The sequence below is a fragment of the Pelophylax lessonae genome, assembly GCF_965119305.1.
Source record: "Pelophylax lessonae genome assembly, chromosome: 1".
Taxonomy (NCBI): Eukaryota; Metazoa; Chordata; class Amphibia; order Anura; family Ranidae; genus Pelophylax; species Pelophylax lessonae.
Window position 1 is genome coordinate 503,233,788 of NC_138768.1, and position 17,218 is coordinate 503,251,005.

The 17,218-nt window shown below is 43.6% G+C and overlaps 1 protein-coding gene across 5 annotated transcripts in view; it reads left to right on the forward strand.

Annotated features, from left to right (window-relative positions):
- The window catches only part of TCF3 (transcription factor 3), a 186,473-nt gene that overhangs the window by 77,883 nt on the left and 91,372 nt on the right, over nucleotides 1-17,218 (forward strand). For all 5 annotated transcript variants that reach the window (XM_082272958.1, XM_082272960.1, XM_082272961.1 and 2 more), the window contains exons 5-7: nucleotides 1,707-1,771; nucleotides 1,873-2,002; nucleotides 7,346-7,395. In XM_082272958.1, coding sequence (XP_082129084.1) covers nucleotides 1,707-1,771; nucleotides 1,873-2,002; nucleotides 7,346-7,395 — 245 coding nt within the window. The remainder of the gene's footprint in view (nucleotides 1-1,706; nucleotides 1,772-1,872; nucleotides 2,003-7,345; nucleotides 7,396-17,218) is intronic.

Here is a 17,218-nt window from a genome sequence, read left to right on the forward strand (position 1 = left end):
TCAATAGGACGGCCCCGCCCCCACCCCGAACTCTGTTAACAGAAATTAGCAGAGATATGGCTACAATCACCTCCAGTAGAGATCAGCATGAAGTATCCCCGCTCTGTAATAATTTTGTAGGCTCCATGCATCACATGCTATCTGATTTAAGAACCTACCCACGTGAAACGTCCAGCCAATGGTGACTCGTGCTGTACGGCATTGGAACCCGCCCAGCTAAAATTTGCAGCCAATTGCAGCCCGTGCTGTCCGGCATCAGAACCCGCCCAACCGAAAACTTCCAGCCAATGGTGGCCCAACACTCTGCCCTCCCAGCCTATAGCGGCAGGATAGGAATTTAACTCTTGGAGAGCTGCAACTGTTGTGCATTGGATTTGCGGCCCGGAAAACTCCGCTCCTTTGAATCAGACCAACAGTGAATGTGATCACAGAAACCAGGCGCCAGGGCGCAATTTCTAGCTGCAATGGCGACCTGGCGCCTGGGATTTGTCAAGACCTGGTTTAGACATTGACTGTGAGTTTTTTTTTTTTTTTTTTTGAGGGAACAGCAAATTTACACTTTATACTCCTTTACATTGTAGCAAAGTGTTATTTCTTCAGTGCTGTCACGTGAAAAGATATAATCAAATATTTACAAAATTGTGAGGGGTGATTGTGTGTGTGCGTGCGCGCGCGTGTGGATATACCTTTTTTTTTTGGACAAAAAATATATTGCAATTTGCCATTTGTACAGAAACCGCTTTTACAAAATCTAGAGAAACCAACCGCAAATGTATAGTATATTAGTAAAAAAAAAATGGAAAAAAATTAAAACAAAAAAGGACATGTCAGTTGAATAAAGTGGCCTTATACTGAGCATATACATGAGAGAGACCCCTGCCCCCAATATTTTCAATATTTCAGTATAAAGTGGTGGTTGAATATGTAAAGGGCATCGTTTTTCATTTAACTGTAAAATAATGTAAAACCTAGAAAAAAGAAAAAAACTACATTCTTGTACCTCCTTAGTGCCTTTTTTTTTTTTTTTTTTGCGGTACTGCGACATTGGGGCGGACAGATCGGACCCTTGACTGACATTTTTGACACTTTTGGGGTTACCAGTGACATTTCTACAGTAATCAGGCTATATATATGCACTGTTACTGTAAAAATACACTGGTAGTGAAGGGGTTAACTTTATTTGGGAGGGAGGGGCTGTGTGTATCCCTAGGGGCGTGCTTTCTACTGTGATTGGCTGGGGCTTGAGCTGTATGGACACTGATCAACGGATCTACATACTAGATCCGAGTGATCAGTATCCTAACAGCAAGGAGAATGACAGGCAGCTTGTTTACACAAGCTGCCTGACATTCTCCCTCTCCCCTGCCGATCGCTGAGTGACCGGCGGACATCGGGTCCGCCGGTCACACGCGCGGGGGGGTCCGTGACCACGCGGGAGCGCGCCTCCGGGGGCGCACGCTCGCTCCCTAGACCCTCACAAGCTAGTGACGTAGCCCTACGTCACTTTGCCTGTGAGGGGCTGACTGCCGACGTAGATCGGCGTTAGGCAGTCGGCAAGTGGTTAATAAACCCATTCATGAACAGGCACACGTTTGCTATTATATAAGCCTACAGTGCCTTCAACATAGAAATACAAATCCTAAAAAAAAAAACTGTTCAGGTTATGTAAATGTAACACATTTGTGCCTTCTTGTAATTTCTTTTAGGGAAGAATGAGCGACCGTCTTATTCAGCATTTGTACGAGATCCTGGAATGCCTCCGCTTAATCAGGTACTGTATAAATGTTATTGTATGCATGTGTGGGTATATGTCTGTGTATGATATTTTTATGAGTCTTTCCTCGGGTTGAGATTTTCATGATTATTTTGCAGCCTGGATTTATGCCAGCGGATATGGGGATAACCAATTCCAGTGCCCTCTCACCCACTACTGGAAAAGGAAGCTCACAATTTTACCCTTACACAAACAATACACGGCGGCGTCCTGGAGATGGCAATCTTGGTAAGAGAATGTGTGAAGTTTTATTATTTTTTGATTGTACAAACATGTGTGAGAATCTGAACATTCAGTCTCAAACAAGTATAGTTGTGCAGTCTTGCTTATAAGAGGCAATATTTGCACTCTTAACAGAACATTTTCAGTGCCACTGATATACACTGGTATACCCCATGCCATTGCATTGAAAGGGTTAAAACTCACAGATACAACAACATACCTGAGCTTGTTTTAAAGTTAATCAGCAGGATATGGGATTTATAGTACACGTGATCTGGGCAGCGATGAAGCTGTCTGGTCACTTCTACGTTCCATAGGGGTGAGGGTCACTCTACCCCCCCCCCCCCCCCCCCTTCAAAATTAACAATATTTGGGATCTGCATTTTTGTGGAGGGGCTTGTTGGACACCAATGTATACCAAAATGTCTGACAAACTGTATTCTATTAAAAAAAATACACCTAGTGTAAAATAAAGGCTGATAATTGTTACACATTCCTCATACAAGAGAATAGTCACATTCTTACATTAAATATCATGCTAACAGATCTTGTGAGACGAGGCATTATTCGTATGGAAAATCAAACTAGTTTTGAAGCATTCTTCTGCCACTGTAAGCAAAGCAATAAACTGGTACGCCGCTGCCTACTTCTGCGTGTACGACGCACAACCCCCTTGAGAAACTTGGAAATCAGTTAATACACTTAATCACCTTAGATGTTAGCCCCTTCCCAGCCAGTGTCCATAGTACAGTGACATTGTATAGTATAATCACTGATCATAGTCCCACTAGAAGTTGTTTATCTCTGCCATTCGTAATGTAAAAAAAGAAAAAAAAAATTCCAGTATATATGCCATAGTTTGAAGACGCTATAACTTTCATTCAAACCAATTAATATACAGTTATTGGGATTTTTATCATCAAAAACATGTAGCAGAATACATTTTGGCCAAAACTTGAATATGAAGAAATAGATAGAACTTTCAGTACAAAAGAAAAAAGGCCCTTAAAGCGGAGTTCCACCCAAAAGTGGAACTTCCGCTTATATGCTTCCTCTCCCCCATTTGGCACCTTTTGGAGGGTTGGGGGAGAAACGGGTACCTGTTTTTGATAGGTACCCTTCCCCACTTCCAGGAGACAGCGTGGAAGTTTGGCCCCCTTCCTCCCTCCGCCACTGGGCCAATTAGAAAGCGCAGCGCGCATTGCGGATGCGCAGTAGACAACCAGCTGTTGCGTAAAGCTTCACTTCTCGGTTCCCTTACCCTGAATGGCAGTAGCTGCACCCGAGAGCCGATAGGAAAACCAGATTCGGATGCTGACATCGCGGGAACCCTGGACAGGTAAGTTCTAATTTTTTAAAGTCATCAACTACAGTATTTGTAGGTGCTGACTTTTTAATTTTTTTCCTGGGAGGGGGGCGGGGGGTGCTGAACTCCTCTTTAAGGAGGATTTAGCAAGATCTTAAAAATTCCATTAGTCCAGGGTCCCAAACGTATGTAATAAAAGCCCAAATTCCAGGAAAAAATAAAAGTCCTTCTCCCCAAAACACCACCCTCAATTCAAAGCGCAGTGCGTATGAGCTGGTGGCATCACTGGCTGCAGAAATTTTAAATAACTCCCAAATGGTGCACATTTAGGAGATAGTCGTACCTACAGGAAAGCTTTATTATAAGCTTACCTGTAGGTGCAAGTGACCAAGCAGTGTTTACTACCACTTTAATCTTAATGGAAATGCAATTCTATTTTTTTTTTTTTTTTTTATATTGAAGTAAATACCTCATCAGCATTATTTAGCAGTCTTGTGACTCCTATCAATGTCCAGCCGAGCACTGGTTAAAGCGTATGAGGTTTTTTCATTCTCCTCTGACTGTCCTATAAGGGTGCATGACCCCTGACTCTGTCCGGCACAGGTCCAATCAGTGCTATCCAATCACATACACACTCCCAAAAAGAAAAAAAATCTCTAGTAATATACAAAACTGAATATGTGCAGTGTGTCCCCAAGGCTCTGCACTATCAGGAGATGGATTGGGACAGTGGAAGAAGGGAAGGATCAGAGGAGACAGGATCAAACAGCCTTTTTACCCAATGCAGAGGATTAACCCCTTAGGTTCCATAGTGAGTATAACAAGCATGCTTTATTGCATATACAGACTGATTTTACTGTTGTGGGTTTAGTAACACTTTAAGACCAGTTGTGTGCGTTTTTAACGCGAGTATGAAAATTAATAAAAAATTTTCATGGAAATCTGACAAATGGTCAAATATAACCCCCTTATTTAGGTTTCCCATACATTAGAAAGTGTCAATCAATGTAATTGTTTACAGCCTACCACCGGGTTTTAGTAGACTTTAAATAGTTTGGGCTATGCTGGTCCAAGCAACTGTTACCTTCACTAACACATGCAGTGGCTGTCAGCACGGTATTTGTTGTATGTAGCCTCAGCTGTATACAGTGCTGTGTTTCAGCAGCAGAACAGGAATTCTTGTCCCACTCAGTGGCGGCTGGTGCTCAAAATTTTTGGGGGGGACGCAAACAGAAAAATGTAATAGGCATTGCTTTGCGGCAAAAACGCTGTAAACAATTCTGTGACTTTGAGGTCTCAAAAGTGTGGAATGCGCCTTCAGTAATTAAGGTATAGCGTGCCCCCTTTCAAAGCAGGGAGACCAGCGTGCCCCCTTTCAAAGCAGGGAGACCAGCGTGCCCCCTTTCAAAGCAGGGAGACCAGCGTGCGTGCCCCCTTTCAAAGCAGGGAGACCAGCGTGCGTGCCCCCTTTCAAAGCAGGGAGACCAGCGTGCGTGCCCCCTTTCAAAGCAGGGAGACCAGCGTGCGTGCCCCCTTTCAAAGCAGGGAGACCAGCGTGCGTGCCCCCTTTCAAAGCAGGGAGACCAGCGTGCGTGCCCCCTTTCAAAGCAGGGAGACCAGCGTGCGTGCCCCCTTTCAAAGCAGGGAGACCAGCGTGCGTGCCCCCTTTCAAAGCAGGGAGACCAGCGTGCGTGCCCCCTTTCAAAGCAGGGAGACCAGCGTGCGTGCCCCCTTCAATGCAGTGACCAGCGTGCCCCCTTTCAAAGCAGGGAGACCAGCGTGCGTGCCCCCTTCAATGCAGTGACCAGCGTGCGTGCCCCCTTCAATGCAGTGACCAGCGTGCGTGCCCCCTTCAATGCAGTGCACTTACCTGGATCATCATCCGCAGCGGCGTGGCTTCTCCTCAGTCCCCCGGCGCGTCTCCTCAGGTCCTCCTGCTCCCGCCTCGGCCAATGGCATGGGGTTCGCCTTGCGACCAATCAGGAATCAGGTATTAGACCCGCTCCCTGGTTGGCCGAGAGGAGGATCCGTGTGACAATAGCAAATTTTCATTCGCTATTGTCACACAATGGGTGGAGTCGGGGCGCACTGCTCTGCGCCCCGGGTCCACCCTTTGCATCGCCCTATTAGAGCCTCTGGCTCTAATCAGGTGATGCAAAAAAAAAAAGCCCCATTGAACTCCATGCGTCTGGCGCCTCTGCATGCAAATTAGGGGCCGGACGCATGGATGGGGGCGGGCGGCGCCCCTACGCCCCCAACACACCTGCCACCATTGGTCCCACTCCTGGAAAAAAAAATAGAAGAGCACTTTCCTATTTGCTGAATGATTACAAGGCTTTCATTGGCAGAGGTAGGTGGAGAACGTCGCCTCTGCTTTGTATTCATTCGGAAAATGCAGCACTTACCGCAATTGAATTTTGTTACAGCCATCCGTTTGTTTGGACCAGCTTTGTACAAACAATCTATTAAGTGCCGGTTCACACTGTTCCGACTTGTCAGGCGACTTGGTAGCGGATCGTGCTGTGCAATTGGAACCGTTCTAATAGGAGTGACTCAAGTCGCTCCGACTTAGAAAAAGGTTCCTGCACCTTTTTTTGCAAAGTCGGAGCGACTTGCATTGTCTTCCATTATGTGAAGTCATTGCAAGCCGCGCTGAAGTCGTGGTGCACGGGCGATGGCATTAGTCGCCCGAAGTCGTGTCTCCTTACTGTGAACCGACACTTAGGGTTCATTAAAGCCTGGTTCACACTGGTGTGACATACGCTCAGGCTTTGAGAGCACATGTCGCATGACGTATATAAATCTATGATTCCTTATGGGAGCCGTCTCAACTGTTTCGGTCCTACTTTGGAAAAGGTTCCTGCACTACTTTGGTCTGATTTTTAGCCCATTGAATATCATTGAAGTCGTATCCCAGTCAGATCAGCATCTTAAAGCGGTTGTAAACCCTTTGAAAAAAAAAAAATAAAAAAAAAAAAACCTGCAAGACAAAGGCATAATGAGCTAGTATGCATCGCATACTAGCCCATTATGTTTAACTTACCTTAAAACGAAGCCCCGACACGGACCCCCGGACATCGATGCGGGCGCTGCCATGATCCCTCGTCGTCCCTTCCGGGTTCGGCGGCTCCGGCGCGCTGATTGGCCGGAAGAGACGGCTCCAGCGCGCTGATTGGCCGGAGCCGCGATGACGTCACTCCCGCGCATGCGCGCGGGAGTGATTTTTCCGGCAAGCTCCCGGCAAGTTAATTGAAGGTCCCCCCGGACCTTCAGAGCGCATGCGCCGCTCGCGCGAGCGGCTGTGGGCACTGTAAATATCTCCTAAACCGTGCCGGTTTAGGAGATATTATTTGTACCTACAGGTAAGCCTTATTATAGGCTTACCTGTAGGTAAAAGTGGAAAAAAAGCGGGATACAACCGCTTTAACTGATCTGACTTGTGACATGCGACTTGTGCTCAGAGACAATGTTGGCACTGCCAAATGTATTGAAATAAAAAAACAAAACCAATCCATAGCAGACCTAAGTTGCACTCATCTCAAGTATGATCCTGTTCTTCAAAGTCTGACCAATGTCTTACTGATGTTGCAGAGCAAAGTCGGATCGGAAGTCGTGGGACTTTCATGTCAGGGCAGTGTGAACCCGGCCTTCAACATGGAGTTAGGCTCTAATCATACCAAAGTTTTTTTTTTTTTTTTTGCAGTGTTTTAAATTTAAATTCGGCATGCTAGCTCATGTGCAGTGTAAACTACATTCAAAGCATGCCTCTGGTGATAACTGTCCAGTTGCCAGTGTGCTTGTATCGGCTCCCACCTGAACTTTTAAGCCCTCAAGTGGTTGGTGTTATAACTAGTCACGTGTGCTGCACAATGGAACTGCAGATCTCAACAGAGGTACAGTGTTTAATTTCACCGAAGTGGGACTCCTTAGTTTTATTAATTTAGAGCTGAATATTCAGATTTTTACATAAACCCAGTTGTGACTAGTTAAAGTTAATGTTGGGGTTACTAACTATCTATTATGTTATCAATTTCATCACACAGATACCCAGCCTAAAAAAGTGCGCAAAATACCCCCAGGACTCCCTTCATCTGTAAGTAGTGTGTGCATATGAAAATATAAATACTGTAATATAGTATTGAAAGGGTGGTTCGTATCCTTTTTGTCTTTTACTGCATTTTCTTTTGTAAAGGAGAACACACCTGAAATCTGCTATATAGATTAATCTAAGAAGAAATCCATCCAAAATAGTTGTATTGGTGCTTTCTGTTGCATTCTTTCCCTGCCACTGCCAACAACAGTTTGCATACAGCACACTATACAATGCCTTCATAGTAAATTGGATCAAGTGCAACAACAGTATTACCAAGCCATAGCACACAACATAATAAAAGCAAATTGTATCACAATAAAAAAAAAATATCAAGCTGCAACCGCATATAATACCACACTACGACTGCATCTTATCAAATTACAGAAGGAAACTGTTGAATTGCAAATGGAATTAAACTAGTGAATGGCTTAGAATGTCACCCATTTATTTTCCCATTCTTTTCTTTTTTAATGCCCCTCAGCAGAAAACCTGATTCCTGACGCTAAACAGGAGCATTTTCACCCTACTTGGGGTATAGTGACTAAATGGCTCATTGGACTTGTCCAGCCTTGATCCTTTTGGGTTTTTGCTAATTTTGTTTATAAATGTGAATCCTCTATTGTCTTTAGTTGAAATAACACGTTTGAGCATTCCAGCTTTGAGCAAGTTCAAAGCGTTAGCCTTTTTTTCATGATCTTTATCATTCCTAGCATATTTGCACATTAGATGAGCTGTCGCTTAAATCATCCACAAATGTAATGGGCTATCTTACTATCTCTAACCTTGAATTTGGTTTGAATTTTGGACATTTTTGGTGTCTCCTCAGTTCTCATGTGCATTGGAAGACCTTTGTGTGCAATCTTAAACAGCTTCTGAAATTCTTCGACTTTTATGGTGGGCTGTCTGTGCTCAAAACAAAAAAAAAAAAAGAAAGTAATCCCTTGCTATTTTCTGAGCCAAGAAAATATTGATGACTTGACTTGGTAATGACCAGTATTCTGTGTTCCCTTATGCCTTGCAAATGCCTTTCAGAGAAGTCTTCATACCCTTATCAAGTTATCAATTTAAAGCTGATCTAAACTCCTAAATATATTTCAGCTTACCAGTCCTTGGATGTGGTGGCTGCCCCAGTTTTATATATATATATATATATATATATATATATATATATATATATATAAACATTTTCAGCAATTGTTGGTCTTTCGACTGACACAGCGCTCCATAAGTCAAAACTACTGGGTTCTATTGCCTCCTCCAGGAGTAGGACTAGGCAGAACAAAACAACCTGGCTACGCCCATGAGCTGTCCTCAGCTTGGTATATAACCCCTCTCTCTGCTCTAGGTAATTAGTTTTATTCTGTCTAGTCAGGAGTAAGGACCTAGGCTCCCGGCTGGGATCTTTGTTCCTATCAATTTTTTCTCCTTCCTTACTACAGTCAACTGCCGGGCTAGGCGATTGGCTGGATAATCTAGATCCAATGGTACCCCCAGCCAGCGAGCACGTGCAGACCACAGCTACGCTCTAGGTCGGCTGCGACACAGCCTCACGGACAGAGGCTGGCCAACGAGTTAAACGTCTTGCAGGGTCGCATGCGACCAGGTTTGGGTCTAAGTCGCAGCGGTCCCTTGGCTGACCACTCCCCCCACTTCGGTGGTGAGGATTCTGTCTGGAGCGTTACCCGCACCATGGAAGGGTAAGTACAGTCCCCCCTTCTCCCCTTTTGGCATTTTTTTGGGGTGGATGCGGAATAACCTCCAGAGACGGTCGAACCTGCCTGCAGGTTCCCTCCTCCCATCCTTAAAATCCCTCAGTGAGCTGGGCTTCCCCCATTTCCTTTTCCCTGTCTGGACCTAGGGTCTGGTGGGGGTCAAAGGGCAGAGGATGCAGCAGAGATCCCTGGGCTTTCCTCCGCTATCTCCACTCTGTAAGGGTCTTGGGATAGTGGGTCCTGCCCTGGTAGTCTGGAGGGGTCCCAGTATAGGAGACCCCTAGGTGCATGCCCCACTGTTTAAATGTGGATATAGTGCAGGGGGGACCCAGTGAAGAGACTGGTGCAGAGTGCACAGTGGAGTCTCCATTAATGTGTTTCCTACCTTCAGGAGGGGAGTCCCCTTGCAGAGAGTGCAGCGTTGCAGAGGGCGCAGGGAAGATCCTGGCAGCATGCTGTAGCTGATGGCGGGCCATTTTCCCTTTGTCTGGCTGGTGGCCAGGTTTCTGTAGCCCAATGTCACTGGGGCCATTTTCCCTTTGTCCCTAAAGACGACCGAAGTCTCGTGGGGATGCCGAAGCTCCTCTTCCTGTGCCAGGGACATATGAACAGGGATAGCATCCATGATGCTGGATTCAAATTCTCAGCGCTCCCCTGGTAGGTAGCTTGAGTCCCTGTTATCTCTCTCTGCTGATAGGGATCCCCTTAAGGCTCAGGATACCTTAGTGGTGCCAAAAGATCGTTTTTGTACTGCAAGGTCTTCCTTTCCTTATGGTGCTTCAGGGTCGCATCTCACCCACCGACCCCCCTTATGGAGGTGGCAGGTGCCTTTTAAACCCCAGCTTCCCATGGTTGCACTGATGGCGGTCCTGCAGTCCTTAATGTCCTGGGTGGAAGTGGTGTGTGGGAAAGGCCCAGGAGGAAGTGTCCCCTGTCTTCCCCTGCTCAGTTTTTCTCATCTGATTCTGAGCCTGATGCCGCTGTGGATGCGGCCCGTCCAGGGGGACTTAATATCACCCCTCCAGATCCATCCGATAATGAGGAGGATTCCTCCATGGTCGCATCGGTGAATGAAAAAGCGCTGGTAGATGCACTTATCACTGCAGTGCATGAGACTTTAAAAATGGAGGATGCGGCTGATGTAGCCACGGAAGTGGCTGTGTCCTTTTGGTATGCATAAGTCACCTCATCTGCGGGTCCGGAGAAGCCAATAGAAAATTATTTTGCGTTTCTGGGAAGGAGAATAAGGGAAATGCATCTTTTAAATCTTTCCCAGGAGGTTCCAAGCAACCTTACTCTGGTAAGCCTAGAGCTAGCTTCTCCGGACCCGCAGACAAGACCCCCTTCAGCATGAAGGTCTGCCCTCACCCATTATTTGGGTGGGGGGTGCCATCCTTACTGGTTTCTTGCCCCTTGGACTTTTGTGTGCATCAAGGAGATCCGTGAAATGTTTCTTTTGGGGGTACCCAGAAAGAGGGGCAAAGTTTTTTTTTTTTTTTTTTTTTTTTTTTTTTTTTTTTTCAGGTTTTTTGGGTCCTGAGTCTCCTTGTGTGGATTTAATTCCTGCAAAGTTTCAGGTAATGTCCGAACTACCTAAGGTCCCTCCCTATCCCTGTCCAGGGAATTTAATTACCTAGGTCTAATTTTAAATCTGTCAAACAGACGGTGGTTAAGGCCCATTCCAGCAGGGGTCAGGTTCCTAATTTCCCCTGTCAAGGGGCACTCTACTAGGGCGCTTAGTGTCTCCTGGGCCTTCTGTCATCAGGCGTCAGTGCCGCAGGTTTGCAAGGTGGCCAACTGGTCGTCAGTGCACTCTTTTACAAAGTTTTATAAAGTGGATGTGGTGGCATCTGCGGATGCTTCTTTTGGCTGCAAGGTTTTGCAGGCTGATGTTTGAGAGGACTTGATCCCGTTTGAGTGTGTATTAGTTTTTTGTTTTTTTCAGGTGGGCTCCAATTGTTTTGGTTCAGCCCCTGTTGTCAGGTTGGCTTATGTTTAGCATTGGGAATTTTTTTTCTTCTGTTTACCACCCCTCATGTTTAACACTGCTTTGGGACGTCCCATTGGTCAAGAATGACGGGAGCCGTGTCTGTCGAACAAAAGAGAAAATGGGATTTTTGACTTTCCGTAAAATCCAATTCTCTGATGTTCATTGACGGACACTGCACCCACCCCTTATGTGGAGTTCTAATTCTCCTGACATTGCTTGTAACAAAACTATAGCAGGGAGAGGCCGTATATCCCCCCTAGGACTGCCCATGGGTGTAGCCACTAGTGGGGGGTTTTTTTTTTTTCTGCCTAGTGTCCTATTCCTGTAGGGGGCAGTATAACCCAATGGTCAAAATCAATGGTGTCCATCAATGAACATCAGAGAAATGGCTTTTACGTTAAGTCAAAAATCCCATTATACGTTACAACTGGGGCTTCCCAGCATGCCTAGTAGGCCAGAAAGAGGGATGAATGGCAAAACTGAGATTTACAAGACTTTTGCAAGAAATTAAACATTCCTATACCAAACATACTGGGTTGGACAGTAACGAGGAAGAAAAAATCTACTCGGAAAGAACAGCAATTGCAGCTGATCCCCAGAAACGGAAACCTTAACGGATAATCGGAACGAGAGGAACAGTCTTTTCTGTTGGGCTGGGGGACAAAGGGCGGCAGGGGGAGACAGGGAAGCCACAGTATGGAATAAGAGATGGGGATGTGGAAACTGGAGATCTGGCGGATTCTGGATCTACCCCTCCTAGATAGAGGTAGGTCTCGTATAGGCGCTAGCTAGAGCATCACCCTAGAATTTAAAGAGCAGTTGGTTAAGAAAATCCTGATAGTCCTCATATATATTTCAAGCATTTCTTTTATTTTTGATGATTATGGCTTACAGCTAGTGAAAACCCAAAAGTCAGTAATCTCAGAAAATTAGATACCAATACCAAACTGGATATTTAATACTGAAATGTTGGCTTGGAGGCGATCATCACCTCCATGGCACGCAGCATAGATGCAGTAAAACATGCAAAAGGAGCCCTGACTAAGTATTGAGTGCAAACTATACTGTACATGGACATACTTTTCAGTAAACCAACATTTCAGTATTAATCTTTTTTTTTTTTTTAATTTGGACTTCTGTAATCTAATTTTTTTGAGATGCTTAATTTTGTTTTTTCACTAGCTATAAGACATAATTATCAAAATTATAAGAAAGAAAAGCTTGAAATGATATCACTCTGTGTGTAACTCATCTATATAAAATGAGTTTAACTTTTGAAGTGAACTACTGAAATTCACTTTTTGATGATGGGTGGAGTGTGTGTGTTATATATATATATATATATATATATATATATATATATATATATATGTGTATGTATGTGTGTGTGTGTGTGTGTGTGTTTTCTGATCACGTGACTGAGTTAGGGGTGGTGACTGCAGAGGGGCATGTCAGCAAGAGAGCAAGAGAAACAGCTGTACGAGTGGTTAGCTGTGCAGAAGGGTATATCAGCACGAGTCCAACCATTGGAGGACAGGCAGGCTGCACTCCCAAATACAAAAGAACCTAACCACGATGGGCTGGCTGTGTTTTCAAGCACTTGCGTGGTCCGTTTGAAATGTCAAAGCAATGAGACTGGAAGGAACACTAGGTATTTCACACAAAGGAAGAAATGCAAATAGAATCTGATGCTTTTTCATACAAGTACATGGTACAACAGACCAATACCAGGAATATGAAATATCGGGGTAACATAAACTTTAACACGCACACACCCCCTTCTTCCTCCATCAATTTCTAAAAACAGCAGAAATGCCTCAACCCCCCAGCACTTCACTGCTAAACAGCACTTCTAAGTAAACTGTATACTAAAGAAATATAAATGTGGTTGTAGCGCACTGCCACCTATTGATAGATATTAGGAAATGACAGGGTGCAGCTGCTGCAATCACCAAATGTGTTCCCACATCCGCAATAAATCAATATTAAAGTGTGATCGCGCTGCCTCTAAATCAACATAAAAATACTAGAAAGTGACAAAAAAAATGATTAAATAGCGAAGTGTTTTTTATATATATATATATATATATATATATATATATATATATATATATATATATATATATATATATGCCAGTGCAAATTAAATCCATAAAAATGCAAAAAAGGCCAATGTGCAGTAAATAATAAAGCTTTTTATAGTTTGTGCAATCAAAAAAAAGTCTAACAAGGTGCTTCATAGGGATGACACCACAGTGTAACGGCAATTTTCCACTCGTGCTCCTTTCAGCAGTTGAAGTGCAAACTGGCCTCCATTATAGACCCCCTAAGCGTCAACAAAGCATAAACACAGATCAATCTGATGGGCAAAACTCTGGTATTCAGGTTCCTTTAGTAACAATGGAATTCCCTCTCCAAGATGGCTTCACACAGCTCACACATAGGTCATAGTGCAGTACCTGGGAAGTTGCAAGGCTGCCATTGCGGATAACTGGTAGCAAGGGTAAATCTCGCCTGCAGGGACACAGCAATAATCCTTAGAGTTTCTAACCCCTTCCTACTGTATCCAAAACTTAGTTTTGGCTTTACATTTACTTTAAGGTGAAAAGGGCTCCAGGAAACACGCTGCCATACCAAACTTTTCAGTCAAACTAGCCAGAGACGGACTGCAAAACACCTTATTCGGGCAATGTTCATTACAATGAAGATAGGTGTCTCAATGCGTTTTGAGCAAGTCACTTTTCAGGAGTGCACAAGCATTTTTGTATTCTCTCTGTCTCTCTCTGTCTCTCTCTGTCTCTCTCTGTCTCTCTCTGTCTCTCTCTGTCTCTCTCTGTCTCTCTCTCTCTCTCTCTGTCTATCTCTGTCTATCTCTCTCTCTCTCTCTCTCTCTATCTATCTCTCTCTCTCTCTCTCTCTATCTATCTATCTATCTATCTATCTATCTATCTATCTATCTATCTATCTATCTATCTAACAACTTGGGCAATATAAGAACACTGAATTTCAAAAGAGCCAATTTCCCAAAAATGCGCTCTCTGCTAGAAAATATCAAATGGGATAGAACCCTTGGAACAAAGAACACGAAGGAAAAATGGGAGTGCTTCAAGAGCATACTTAACAAAGGGATTGGCCAGTGCATTCTATGATGACGTTCAGCTCCCAGGAATCAATGCAAAGAGGAAGCGACAACGCGGACCGTTGCCGCAGAGGGAGAAAGTGGAAGAAAGGTGAGTATTTTTCTGCAAAACAAGGTAAGTGAAAAAAAAATCGTAACTATCCATTTCTTTTTCAGGTGACTAGAAGCAAACGGATGGCCCAAAATTGACTGTCGATTTTGTGGCCGGAACTTCGCTTTAAGAGGAGGGTGAACAAAAAAACCCACAAATTCTGACAAACTCCATGCATTGATTATGCAAGAATGGGCTGCCATCAGTCAGGATGTGGCCTAGAAGTTGAGTGACCACATGCCAGGGCGAATTGCAGAGGTCTTGAAAAAGAAGGGTCAACACTGCAAATATTGGCTCTTTGCATAATCTTCATGTAATTGTCAATAAAGTCTGACACTTATGAAATGCTTATAATTATACTTCAGTATACCATAGTAACATCTGACAAAAAGATCTAAAAACACTGAAGCAGCAGACTTTGTGAAAATTAAGATTTTTGTCATTCTCAAAAATTTTGGCCATGGCTGTACAGGTCCCTCTCAAAAAATTAGCATATTGTGATAAAGTTCATTATTTTCTGTAATGTACTGATAAACATTAGACTTTCATATATTTTAGATTCATTACACACAACTGAAGTAGAGCAAGCCTTTTATTGTTTTAATATTGATGATTTTGGCATACAGCTCATGAAAACCCAAAATTCCTATCTCAAAAAATTAGCATATCATGAAAAGGTTCTCTAAACGAGCTATTAACCTAATCATCTGAATCAACTAATTAACTCTAAACACCTGCAAAAGATTCCTGAGGCTTTTAAAAACTCCCAGCCTGGTTCATTACTCAAAACCGCAATCATGGGTAAGACTGCCGACCTGACTGCTGTCCAGAAGGCCATCATTGACACCCTCAAGCAAGAGGGTAAGACACAGAAAGAAATTTCTGAACGAATAGGCTGTTCCCAGAGTGCTGTATCAAGGCACCTCAGTGGGAAGTCTGTGGGAAGGAAAAAGTGTGACAGAAAACGCTGCACAACGAGAAGAGGTGACCGGACCCTGAGGAAGACTGGGGAGAGGGAAATGCCATAATGCCTGAAGTCCAGTGTCAAGTACCCACAGTCAGTGATGGTCTGGGGTGCCATGTCAGCTGCTGGTGTTGGTCCACTGTGTTTTATCAAGGGCAGGGTCAATTCAGCTAGCGATCAGGAGATTTTGGAGCACTTCATGCTTCCATCTGCTGAAAAGCTTTATGGAGATGAAGATTTCATTTTTCAGCACGACCTGGCACCTGCTCACAGTGCCAAAACCACTGGTAAATGGTTTACTGACCATGGTATTACTGTGCTCAATTGGCCTGCCAACTCTCCTGACCTGAACCCCATAGAGAATCTGTGGGATGTTGTGAAGAGAAAGTTGAGAGACACAAGACCCAACACTCTGGATAAGCTCAAGGCCACTATGGAAGAATCCTGGGCCTCCATAACACCTCAGCAGTGCCACAGGCTGATTGCCTCCATGCCACGCCGCATTGAAGCAGTCATTTCTGCAAAAGGATTCCCGACCAAGTATTGAGTGCATAACTGAACATAATTTTTTGAAGGTTGACTTTTTTTGTATTAAAAACACTTTTCTTTTATTGGTCGGATGAAATATGCTAATTTTTTGAGATAGGAATTTTGGGTTTTCATGAGCTGTATGCCAAAATCATCAATATTAAAACAATAAAAGGCTTGCACTACTTCAGTTGTGTGTAATGAATCTAAAATATATGAAAGTCTAATGTTTATCAGTACATCGCAGAAAATAATGAACTTTATCACAATATGCTAATTTTTTGAGAGGGACCTGTATATGTGAACAGTGCCTAAAAGTCTATAGAGCAGTTGACCGTGCTCAGTTAATATTGGGACAGGATTTACTGTAAATAAAGTGTTCTCCAAGTATGTCTTTGCATTATACTTTACTTTGTGAGTTCATAAGTAAAAAACTCAGGATGCTGGCATGGCTGATCTACTGAAAATTCTAATGGCCAGGCTGTCTCTTGTTTCAGTATTCACTGACCCAGAACTCCAGACCTGCATACTAGAGATTTGGAAAATGTTGAAACCAGAGGATAACCCATTTTATTTTACATGCATTTTTCTCATGTTTCCAAAGTATTACCTGAAGTCTACTTTGCACTCCAGTGAAGTCTTTTCTGTGACCTTTCACGTGATGGTCAGATATATCTGTCTTGGATTAGACAGCAATTTATACATCGGCTATATAAAAAAGCAGCTACCCTACAGTGTTCTCTCTTTCTGGAGATGCTTTTTTGCACAGATATTTTCTAAGGAGTATTGATAAAGCCAACTTGCTACTTTGTACTTCATTAAATTAGAGCTTAAATCCTATACAATGCTTCTGTAATGATCAAATGAATTATTTTATGGCATTTGTTTGATTTTGTTTCAGCACAGCACAGAAAGTTTAAGCCAGAAGGTTAAAAGAAATACCTGTGTGGCTCCTAAAAATGGTCAAAAGTGTTTTTTTGTTTTTTCGAAATCTAATTTTTTGCTCTAAATGTTGGATACGTTAATATAGTTGTTGCTTAAATATATTATGCATGTTTGCTTTTTAATCCTGGAAGTAATGGAGAAAACCAGTGTTGAATTGTAGTTTGGCAGTAACTTTAAGACTGCATTCACACCTCAGCGTTTTTGAATCGCATGCAGATTTGCCGTGATTTTAAGGTGCCGAGATGTGAATGACAAATCGCAGAACGCACATTTGAGATGGCATTCATTTAAATGGTGCCTAAAGTAGCAGTATGGTTCTGCTTACTGATGAAAAGCGCTGCAGTTGCGGCAGTCCGCATGGCGTGAAGCTTGTCGCCCAAAAAAAGTTCAGGAGTTACTTTTGGGCGAGATGCTTCACGTGATGCGGGTTGTCGCAATTGCAGCGTGACCATTC